Here is an 11,275-nt window from a genome sequence, read left to right on the forward strand (position 1 = left end):
CCTCTCCTCTCCTCTCCTCCCTCTCCACTCCTCTCCTCTCCTCTCCCTCCTCTCCTCTCCTCTCCTCTCCCCTCCTCTCCTCTCCTCTCCTCTCCTCTCCTCTCCTCTCCTCTCCTCTCCTCTCCTCTCCTCTTCCCTCATCTTCTTCCCTCCCCTCCCCTGCCCCCTCTCACCTCGGCAGCAGAGCATCAAGCATCCTGTCCTGCCTCTCTCGCTGGTCGTGAAGCATCGTGAGAACTTCGGCGTTCTTGTTCTCCTCGTCTATGATCGCGTGATTCATCCACCTCAACGGGATCAGCACAAGAGTGCTGGGAACCTGCGACAACGATGAGAAAGAGCATGTGTGCGATCTCGACTGACATCTTACGTTGTTTACATAATATCATATCATATCACATCATATCAGGTCAGGTCAGGTCAGGTCAGGTCAGGTCAGGTCAGGTCAGGTCAGGTCAGGTCAGCCCAAGTCAGCTCAGATCAGCTCAGATCAGATCAGCTCAGATCAGATCAGATCAGATCAGATCGTATCATATAAAATCGCATCATATCACGTATCTCACATTGCATCAGACTATGTTCTTACCATCTCGTTCACGACGTACATCGCAAGGGTCCACCAGGAGAACTCGGTGTGCCAAACTCCCTCGAACAGTCTGAGAATATGATCGACGACGACGATGAGAATGTAGAGGATGGTAACAAGATACATCAATCGATCGCTAGTTGCCTCCATCGCCTGTCACATGCTCAGTTCAAAACAATCTTTGACTTTGCCATTGGGCCGTCGTGGTTATCATCATCTCCATCATCATCTCCATCATCATCTCCATCATCATCTCCATCATCATCATCATCTCCATCATCATCATCATCATCTCCATCATCATCATCATCATCTCCATCATCATCTCCATCATCATCATCATCATCTCTATCATCATCTCCATCATCATCATCATCATTTCCATCATCATTTCCATCATCATCATCATCATCATCATCATCTCCATCCCATCATCATCATCATCATCATCATCTCCATCATCATCTCCATCATCATCTCCATCATCATCATCATCCCATCATCATCATCATCATCATCATCATCGTCGTCGTCGTCATCATCATCATACGCACCCCAAGCACAACTCCAAGGAACGCCCAGCTTGTACACGTCATCGCTACAACCCCGTCAAGACTTCCGCCCGACGTGACGATCTGCGAACAATCAGTTTGAACAAAGAGGCAGTTGCGATGTGTTCACCGGAGTCAACAGGAAGACGAAGATGACAAATCTGAAAACAATCGTGTAACGAAGCGAGTCGTGCAAGAAAGTTTCACCTGTGTAGCCTCAACTGGTTGATGGAAGAGAAGTAGAAGTCCAAAAAGAAACAAACAAGCAGAATCACGGAGAGCGCGGCTGCTGCGATAGAAAATTCCTGTACAACAGAGTCAGATCCAAATTGCCAGTGATGTCATCGTCATAATTATCATCTCCATCACCATCATCATCATCGTCATCATCATCATCATCATCATCATCATCATCATCATCTCCATCTCCACCATCATCATTATCATCATTATCATCATCATCATCATCATCTCCATCATCATCATCATCATCATCATCATCTCCATCATCATCATCATCATCATCATCTCCATCTCCACCATCATCATTATCATCATTATCATCTCCATCATCATCGTCATTTCCATCATCATCATCTCCATCATCATCATCTCCATCATCATCATCACCATCATCATCATCATCTCCTCAATCTGCATGATCTCCAACAACAAGCACAATCATGGCATACCAGCGCTCGAGGGATCTTGACGGGAACGTTGTGAACCCCAGCATATGACTCATGTACAATGACATCATTCCGATCAGAGTCTTCGGCTCCGAAGATGATGGAGACGCCAAGAGCGACAGAATGGAAACCGATGGCGATGGCGGACGAGAGGAGGTAGGACCTGCGAGCATGGATGGTCCTGCTGGATGAATGAGCCAAGGGGAGGAGATCATCAACCATGGCGGTGGTGAAGAGCATGGCGGACGAGGACGAGGACGAGGACGAGGACGAGGACGAGGACGAGGACAAGGACAAGGACGAGGACAAGGAAGAGAAACGGAGAACAAGAGGACAAGTGGGGGGCGAAGTCGAGTTTGATACGACCTGTCGGAAGTTCTTTTCAATCTTTCCGCATGTTTTCTCTCTGTGATCATCTTGTGCCTCGCAAAGTTTCTACCAGCTTGTCATGAAACGCCGCAAGTATCGTTACATGCCAACCTGCTAGCGTCGCTTCTTGCAGAGCTGCTACCAACACCTTCTGATTCCTGTATATCATCGTCATCATCGCAAAACTCTCGACACACTGATGTACAACCTGATCATACAACCAGAAAGCTGTTCGATGAGCGCTCACACTCCCCCCCCTGCTGTTCAACCCTGTCTCGTTTCCAGACTCCTAACAGAAAGATATGTGAGAAGAGAAGATAAAGGATGCCGTGAGCAGAAAAGAGAAGAGCAGAGGAGAAGAGGGGAGAGAATGGGGGAGACAGTGCGGTACAAGAAGCAGAAACAAAACGAAGCAGGAAGATCGCAACCACAAGTAGCCATCAGATTATGAAAGCTCGTCACATCCTACCACTCTGCTCTCTCCGACCGTAGTCTGACCCTGCGGGCAACTGGCTTCAGAGCTTTGAACAGGAGGAAACAACATCCTCGCCATCACCTGCGACATCTTCTCCTCCTGCCTTTCGTTCCCGCGATCGAGACTGAGCAGGTTCCTGAAAGAGGAGGCACGGGAATGCGCCTTTGCAGCGGCGATCGTATCGCTCATGCCCATATAGATCGGGCCGTCGCCAAGGAAAACTCTGTTGTTCTTGACCTTGCTGAAGGACGATGCGTACTGAAGGTTTGACAAGTGCTGTAGAAAGACGTGAGACAAGGTGTGAGGAAAGAGAAAGGAAAGATCAACAGTTGTAAGCCCAAGACATCTCAAGACAACAAGAAAGTTTCTTCTTGTAGAAGAAATGCGAGCGAACAACATTAAGGAGAAGGTAGGAGGCAGGCAGGCAGGCAGGCAGGCAGGCAGGAAGTGAAAGAGCAAGAGCAAGAGCAAGAGCAAGAGCAAAAGAAGAAGATGAAGGAAAAGAAAGAGACAATACGGTAGCAATCATACAACAACGACGATACCCTGTGCAACGAAGGGTCCCTCTTCATCGTAGAAGTCTTGGGAAGCAGATCAGAAGCGCTCCCAAGGTCCTCCTCCTGAGAGTCGCTCATGTTTCCCGTGCTGCCCATCAACTCAACGCCTGAGTCCGCGTCCGCATGACCGTCCTTGCCGTCCACTGCGATGGATACATGGAGGCCTTTGCTCGGGTGGGGGAGAGCGCTACTGGCGAAGTTGGAGTCGTTCTCAACGCTCTGCAAGACGGAATGGAACCTCTCTAGGGAGGGGTTGAGCGAGTAGAACATGTTGAGAGCCTCGTCGTTCCCCTCCTCCACGTTGATGAGGCATGTCTCTACCGACGTCCCGTCTGCCATGGTCATGGCAGGTGCCGGCTCCGTGTTCCATTCCTGGCGGAGCAAGTCTGCGGTGGAAGAGCTCAGGTGGACATGCGAAGCAACTCCTTTCTCTTCCAGCTTGCTGGCGATCTGAAAGTTCGAGCCGAAGACGAGGAACCTGGGGAGGTAAGAACCCAGGACTGCAGCCATCACATCGCCGCTGTGTATGCCGATGCGTACCTGTTGGAGGAAGTTCAGGGGCGTGCGATGGGGAATGTGTTGAGAGAATCATATGGATCAAGACAAGGAAAGTTCAGCATCATCTTATCTCAAGACAGCATGTCAACATTGTGACCACCTCGTCAACATCAAACACAAGCTTCAGAAGCGTTCAGAAGCAATCAACGGAGCGTCAATGCTCAAAAAGCGAGACGAACAACTTCTGTCAAATAAGATCGAAAGCTAGTCTAGGGCAAAGATCACGGCAACAACATTCTGCAAACAGTTCTGACGAGTAATACCTCCAACTGAATCCCAACAGCCTTCGAGATCGACTTGGCGATCTTGACGATGGAGCATCCCAACAACACTGCTCGATCCGCATGATCGCGACAGGGCTGAGGACCTCCTGCTACGGCGATGTAGCAATCCCCGATCGTCTCCACCTGCACACCGATCAACGAGACATCGCACGTGAACAACAAGGAACATGCAACGTCCAACACAGCACGGGAGCAACCTTACCCCTCAACCTCCTCCACCCCTGAGAGAAAATCTCACCTTCCATATCTTGCCGATCGTCTCTGCTGCAAAGTCGATAGAGGAGAAGAGGGCGTTGAGCAGGTCGATCAACTCGGTAACGGGGAGGGTGGACGAGATAGAGGAATATTTGACAATGTCCATCTGGAGAATGCTACAGTCCTCGCACCCTGTCAGGGAGTTGGTGTGCCAGTCTGAAGGGTTCATCTCGAAGAAGACTCTCGCCGCAAACTTGGGAACCAGGCTCGTGATGAGCTTTTTTGACCTCATGTTCCTCCTCCGGATCTTCGACTCCAGGCAAGTCACAACCTTGCAACGCTCCTCTACCCACTCGACCATCTGCTTGTAGATCAACAGCACAAGGAACGGGCAGGCGATCTGGTTCCCAATGTACATGATCGTAAGGAAAACACGGCTTGTTACACACTCCTTTCGTGGCATCACATCGAAGTAAACAACCACAACAAAGAAACTGCATCGAAGGAGAACAGAAATCAGGAACGCTCGCGCGCTTGTCTTCTTCACATCATCCCCCAAGAAGTACGTCTCCTCCTCTCTCGCCCCTTCCCGCCGATCAAAGTTCACCCTCGTCCCTAGGTTGATCACAGCCGCCGGGCCCAGCACACTCCAGATCAGCACGCCGCTGCTGCATCCGTTCTGCACCCCACCAAGGAAAATGTGCATGACCATCGGCAAGAACCCCACGAGCAGGGAGAGAGAGATGAGGTAGACGAAGAACAAGCTGCTGTACTTCACCTCCATCTCTCCACTTGAGCACTTGGCGGCGAAGTGCCTGAGCAGGAGCAGGCACGATATCATGACGACCACATAGAACCCCGGGATGATAGCGTCGTCATACTGCCCCATTCCGATGTACATGAGCGCTATCACAAAGGCTGCGATCGTGCTCAAGGTCCCCACGAGCAAACCAGCGGCATTGATGGCGAGCGACCTCGCTTGCGTGAACGAGAGCTGCTCCGTAGGCACTGAAGCTTGCGCACTTAGCCACATCACGATTGACCTCAGAGTTCTCCTGATGAGAGGAAGCCTATCACTCTCCTCCTGTTCCTCCAGCGCTGCCTCGATGTCGTTGGACAAGATCTGCATCGGTACGCTGCAGTCCCCGCTGGGCTCGTCGAACATGGCAGGGAACAGCGCTACTGTAGATGTAATCCTCCGGCATTCCAGCGATCGTACGGATCCTAGGGTCGTTGGGTCTGAGCCATACTGCCGCGTCGGCGACAAAGGAACTGAAGGCACCAAGTCGGATCCAGTCAGGGACAGGCGAGAGACGCGGAAAGAGGAAGATCCTAGAAGGAACGGGCGGCCAGGGACGTTTCTGAACGCGTTCCTCTCTGTGGTATCCGCATCCACGTTGGCGGAAGAGATGCCATTGGAAACATTTGTGCTTGAAAGCTCAACGGACTGAGCAATGGGCTCGACCGAAGATTGTAGACGCTGTTGCCCCGGCAGCATCGCACGCACTTTCCGGTATGCAGCGTGAACCACTCACAAACAGGTCAGAACGAGGTCACTACATGTGACCTGCATCAACACTGCAGTCATGTCAGACGTGTTCATGCATGAAGAGGGTTGGATAACCGTCTCTGCCTCCTCCCCCCTCCCCTCCTGATAAGCGGCAACAGCAGAAGCCAAGCGCATTGACCAAAAGGGACAATGAATGGGAAGGAGTCGGGGAGGAGGGCAAATGGGGGTAGTACGACAGCTCACAAAGGGGGTAGTGTGGGCACGACCAAGATCACCGGTGTTTCGAATTCGTATGAAGGGGTGGGGTGGCTGCAGAAACGTGAGAAGGGGGCAGATCTGGAGATCAACAGGGGGTGGGTACTGCAGTGCACATGATATTTACTATGTAATGTAGGGTGGGGTAGTCTGAAGCCCAGAGGGGGATTTGGTTGGGGTAGGGTTATTGATAATAAGGGGTAGGGGTACCACAAAAAAGAAACGGGGGTTGCTACCCGAGATTCTAAAATATATTATAGACCAATGACCCCACCCATGCAAGAACCGGGAAAAGTAGGTGAGGACATGGGTTGCTCTGTCCAACGGGAGATACACATGGTGGTAGGGTAGATACCCCTATTACATCAATAGATGAATATGACAGTAGGGATGTGGGGTAGGGTAGGGTACCCTACCTGACTAATACTGCGACTGCTTATTACACTCAGGGTGTGAAACGACGTGTTCTTCATGACCACACAAATCGGATAACATGGTCGGTGGGGTACTTTCAAGTCCGCCTCAGTAATCTCCGTAGCTGAAAGGAAAGTTTGCTTACAACACAAATATTCAATTAGTAGGAGGATGTTGCTGCCTCTTTGAAATTCGACGCCGAGGCGCACTTGGCCTGTGACTGAGTCGGACTCCAGTCCGAGCACCGTTGAAAAGTTCGGCGAGACCCGGGCGTTCGGCCCGGCCGCGGCGGGCCGAGTACCGTACTATGGTCACCAGGCCCGCCTCCGACGACCGACGGTCACCGTGCGTAGTAGACCAATCCAGTGACGGTATATGATGATTGCAGTGCTGCCACGTTGAAATTACACGGTGACGTTCACGCCCGGCGGCCCGCCCGGGTCTGCCGCCAGATGATGGGCCGGGCTGGACCAGGGCAGTCACGCCCGGCCCGCCGAATGGGCCGGGCTCAGCGGCTGGACCTGGCTCAGCCTCAGCAGACCTGAGTTGGGGCCTTCAGGCTCCGAGGCTCCGACAAAGAAAGGCTCGCCCCGTCCTGCTCTGGCAAGTTTACACCGTACTGTACCCACCACGTCCCTTGCGGCTTCAGTAAGTGAGCTCAGCCGGGAAGCTGAGTGACTACCGTTGTGTGAGAGGTTTGCTACTTGTATCATAACATTGAACGACAGCGTCTGAAGGCTTACACCAGCGCAGCGTTGGCCGCCTTCTCGGAGGAAGGGACGGAGTCGAGGAACTCCTTGACCTGCACAGCCGTGAGGAAGAAGCAGACCAAGGACAGCAGGAGGTAGATACGGAGAGAGGGGAAAGTGAGGGGGAGGAGGAGGGTAGGTGCGAGTGAGGAGGATGACAAGAAACATGAAGGAGCTGTTGGAACCTTGGGTGCAGTGTCGACTCCCCACTGAACGCAGTCGCCGAAGGCAACGCCAGAGACGTAGTTGCCTCCAAGGTACAGCCCAGGGCACTTGCTGAGACCGCTGTTGACCTGCCAAGCGCGTCAGTACCGGCAGTGGCCCCGCCAAGCTGAAGTACAGACCTTGCCCATAATCTCCGAGTATCCCTTGTTGTACTGGGGGATGGCCTTGGGCCACTTGCGCACTCCCAGGACCTGAAAGAGAGCAAATGAGAGGAGAAGACATCAGAGGAGAGGAGAGGAGAGGAGAGGAGAGGAAAGGAGGGGAGGAGGGGAGGAGGGGAGGCGACGGATAGACCGAGTGAGCATCGGTAGATGGAAAGGAGAAAAGGATTCCTGACTCTGTTGGAGTGGATGGTTGGAGGAAGAGGGATAAGGAATCCGGGTAGAAGCGATTGGGAGGGAAGGGGGGCGCGTCGGGGATTGAAACGGGTACTAGGCGGTGAATCGGAAGAGGAGAGCAACAACGGAGCTGCAGTACGAAAAGAAGTCGCTCTTACCTTTGGCTCAGGAGCTCCTTCCTTGAGGAGGATCTTGCTGACGTCACCATGGACAATCTTTGCCACCTGATGGGCCCATCCTTCAGCACCTAGGTGAAGGAACAGGACAGAGAAAGACCTCTTCCTCCGAGAGCTCGGCGATGGGAGGGTTGTAGCGGAGAGGGTCCTGGGCTCCTCCGATGTAGCTCAACATCATCTCGTAGCCCTCGGGAGCACGGTAGGGGAAGAGCGAGGAGGACCAGATCGTTCCCAAGGTACGGATACCCATGCTGCCCAGCAGGCGTCAGGGCAAGAGTCAAGAGGGAGTCAACGATGAGGAGGGGAATAGATGGCAGGATCTGGGGAGTTACAGGGGGCGAGAGCGAGAAAAAGGAAGGAAAGGAAGGTGTAAAGCTTGCGAAGGAAGGAAAGGGGGGGATAATTGCAAGAGCTGAAAAGGAGTAGAAGGAGAACACACCTGCGGGGGATGAGGTTTCCGAACCCGAAGAGCCTCTTGCCTGCGCGGAGCAAGTCATCATCTGAGCGCTGAAACAAGCTCCTCCTCGTCTCGACTCACCGAGGCCCGGTCTCTCTTTGCGAACCTCGTCCTTGAGGCACTCCTTGGGGTAGGCGAGAGTGACGGAGTAGACGCACGGGTAGTGGATCTCTTCAAGGGCCTTGCACTCAGGCACAAGCTCGGAGAGCATGCCCACGGTAGCATGAGCAGGAGCAGTCACGGCCACAGTCTTGGACCAAACCTCCTTGGAACCCTGGGGGGTCGAAAACTTGGTGACGTATCCCCCATCCTCTCCCTTGGAGATGGACTCAACCTTCCAGCTGGTCCTCAGGCGATCTCCGAGCTTCTCCTGGGCAGCCTTGGGGAGACTGACAAGACCCTTCCTGAAGGAGCCGAGAGCCCCTCCCTTGTAGGTTGGCAGCTCAGGGTCATAGTTTTCCCTGGCCTCCTTGGCCCTCTCCGCCTGGCGGATGATGCCTCCCTCGATCAAGCTTGGGGTCATGCCGAGGTCCTCGAGCGCGTAGATCTTCTTGAAGGCCGAGGCCATGGAGAGCTTGGTGGGGTCACCCGCGTACACTCCCGACACGAAGGGGTCGATCATCTTCTTGAACACTGCCTCGCCAAGGTGTCGCTCGATGAAGTCCTTCACTGACTCCTCGTAGTCTGGCTTCGGCGCATGCAGGCCGATCGCTCCGATTCCAGCTCGGATCTTCTCGGGGATGGAGAGCAGGCGGAAGAACGGCGCATCCTCGGGCTTGGAGGGGAGGGGGAAGAGCTCTTTCTCCCAGTACACACATCTAGGAAGGGTGTGGTCAGCAAACACAAGCTCGTCCTTCAAGCCAAGATCGACAGCAAGGCGCATGATCTGGCGAGTGGGCTGGAAGGTGTTGGGTCCTTCCTCCCAAAGAAACCCGTCCTGCTCTCTGGTGATCACGTTTCCTCCCACCACGTCCCTTGCTTCAGTAACAAGGACGTTGACGCCCTTCTGGAACAGGGAGAACCCAAGAGAAGAGCCGCTCACGCCGCTCCCAATAACAAGTGTGTCGTACTTCTCCATGCTCCCCGCTCCCCATCCTCCCGCAGATTGCATCCCTCGAACCCCAGCTCCGAACCGAGCCGACCTTCCCCGGAACTGGACCGAGCTGTCTCTAGCGCCTCTTACAGAGGACTTGCCGGTCCATGAGCAGGAAGGCATCCTGAGGAGAGCAGGAGAGCTCAGCATGGACGGGCTGGTCACCCAAGCCTTCGTCCTCACCGCCGCCATCGTCACCATCAGCAAAACCTGGCGGGACATGGCCATGCCCTTGGAAGAGGTACCTGTCGGCCTCCTTCCTTATTAGCCCTCACTTGTTCTATTAAAGAATATCTTTCTAAGATTGCGGTACAAAAATAGCCTAATATTCTCTATTGAATCTTTGTGAAGCCTATCGACTGGGGCGGGCTCGATAAATCCCGTCATAAGAAAAACCGTCAATAACGATCTTGATAACGGTGAGAATTTCTGTAACGAAGTGTAGACCTGAATCGATTAAACCGCCTATGGGGACGATTGGACGAGTGAATAAATCGGTTCGAACCGTAAGAGGGTGATAGAGTCTGGGCCGTTGACCGCAGATTGGGGGTCGATGGAGGCGGAGGGGTGGAGAGTGCCAGGAGAAGGGAGAGGAGGAGGAGGAGGAGGAGGAGGAGGAGGAGAGGGAAGTTGAGGAAGGTCATGAGAGAACGAGAGGATCAGCAAGGGAGCATAATGGACAGAGGGTCTGCTGAGAACTCGAGGAAGAGGGGCAGCGGCTGGTCGAGAACGGTGTTCGACTAGTGAAACTATGCCAAGGAGCAACGGAGGGAAAGTGGTAAGTGGGCAGAGGGAGTGAGGCAGAGGTAAAGCTGCGGGAAACCTCAATGGAGGTGCAGGCAAGAAGGGCTGCCGAAGAGGAGTACGCCATCTTTGTGCCCAAGGACGCGAGGGTAAGCAGATGGTGGGAGAGTGTGGCCAATGCGACTGACTTGGTGATGGTTTCCTCCAGGAAGCAAAGTTTTCCGAGCAGGTAGCGTGCTGTCTCGCATCGAGATCAGTATGACGTGCTTCGTGCCTGCAGTTCACGAGCCAGCTGGATTGGCAGATATATCGTTCAGCACAGATCCCTGGGCCGGCAAGTTTTCTTGTCCTTGTGGAGGGGGGGGGGATGGAAGGCAAGGGTCTCACTTGACTTCGACGTAGGGCTCCTACATCGCATCCAACGAGTATGAGCTCCCCAAGGGAGGGACGTGGTCCAAGTTCAAGACGAAAGGTGTCGACCCTCCTGCCGAACCCTGACTTAGTCGTGATTCCCTTCCTATCTCTTCCGTCCCTGCCTCCCTCCTCACCCTCTCCTCCCACCCCCTCCTGTCTCTTCCCTCCATCTCTCCTCCATTCTCCTCTCTTCCCGCTCCCTCCTCTCCTCCTTTCTCCTGACTCTCACAGCCCCGATCTGCATTCTTGTATTCTTTCTGTCCTCGCAGCCGTCGCTGACGCTGATTCTTGTCAGGTTACTGCGATGATGTGATCCGTAAGGTGATTGCGCGAGAGATCAGAGAATTGAGAAAATCATCAAGCAAAATCATCGATGCCATCTAAGAGTCTTCTACATCTTCTCTTTCACTATCACTGTCGTCATCGTCATCTCCATCGTCGTCGTCGTCGTCGTCGTCGTCATCATCATCATCATCATCATTATTACCATCATCATCATCATCATCATCATCATCATCATCATCATCATCATCATCATCATCATCATCATCATCATCATCATCATCATCATCATCATAATCATCATCTCCTCCTCCACCACCACCACCACCATGTGGAAACAAACTCAGTGATCATTGC

General features: G+C 53.2%; 3 protein-coding genes across 3 annotated transcripts; 1 reads left to right on the top strand and 2 right to left on the bottom strand.

Annotated features, from left to right (window-relative positions):
- Window positions 1-3,587: 3,587 nt before the first annotated feature.
- GUITHDRAFT_80640 (hypothetical protein) lies at window positions 3,588-4,490 on the bottom strand (the record flags this gene model as incomplete). Its single annotated transcript, XM_005821252.1, has 3 exons — window positions 3,588-3,764; window positions 4,046-4,189; window positions 4,305-4,490. Coding segments are annotated over 3 exons (507 nt in total), but the record flags the coding sequence as incomplete, so codon positions are not given.
- A 2,640-nt stretch (window positions 4,491-7,130) lies between these two features.
- GUITHDRAFT_98119 (hypothetical protein) lies at window positions 7,131-9,697 on the bottom strand. The gene is made up of 7 exons (XM_005821253.1): window positions 8,467-9,697; window positions 8,368-8,407; window positions 8,029-8,179; window positions 7,911-7,976; window positions 7,534-7,605; window positions 7,375-7,482; window positions 7,131-7,242 (listed from the first exon to the last, which is right to left on the bottom strand). The coding sequence occupies exons 1-7, from the start codon at window positions 9,677-9,679 to the stop codon at window positions 7,180-7,182; spliced, it is 1,713 nt and encodes a 570-aa protein (XP_005821310.1). The 5' UTR covers window positions 9,680-9,697; the 3' UTR covers window positions 7,131-7,179.
- Window positions 9,698-10,305: 608 nt separating this feature from the next.
- GUITHDRAFT_119499 (hypothetical protein) lies at window positions 10,306-11,020 on the top strand (the record flags this gene model as incomplete). Its single annotated transcript, XM_005821254.1, has 4 exons — window positions 10,306-10,371; window positions 10,431-10,451; window positions 10,625-10,694; window positions 10,932-11,020. The coding sequence occupies 4 exons, from the start codon at window positions 10,306-10,308 to the stop codon at window positions 11,018-11,020; spliced, it is 246 nt and encodes an 81-aa protein (XP_005821311.1).
- Between the last annotated feature and the right edge of the window lie 255 nt (window positions 11,021-11,275).

This window comes from Guillardia theta (assembly GCF_000315625.1).
Source record: "Guillardia theta CCMP2712 unplaced genomic scaffold GUITHscaffold_148, whole genome shotgun sequence".
NCBI classification, from domain to species: domain Eukaryota; class Cryptophyceae; order Pyrenomonadales; family Geminigeraceae; genus Guillardia; species Guillardia theta.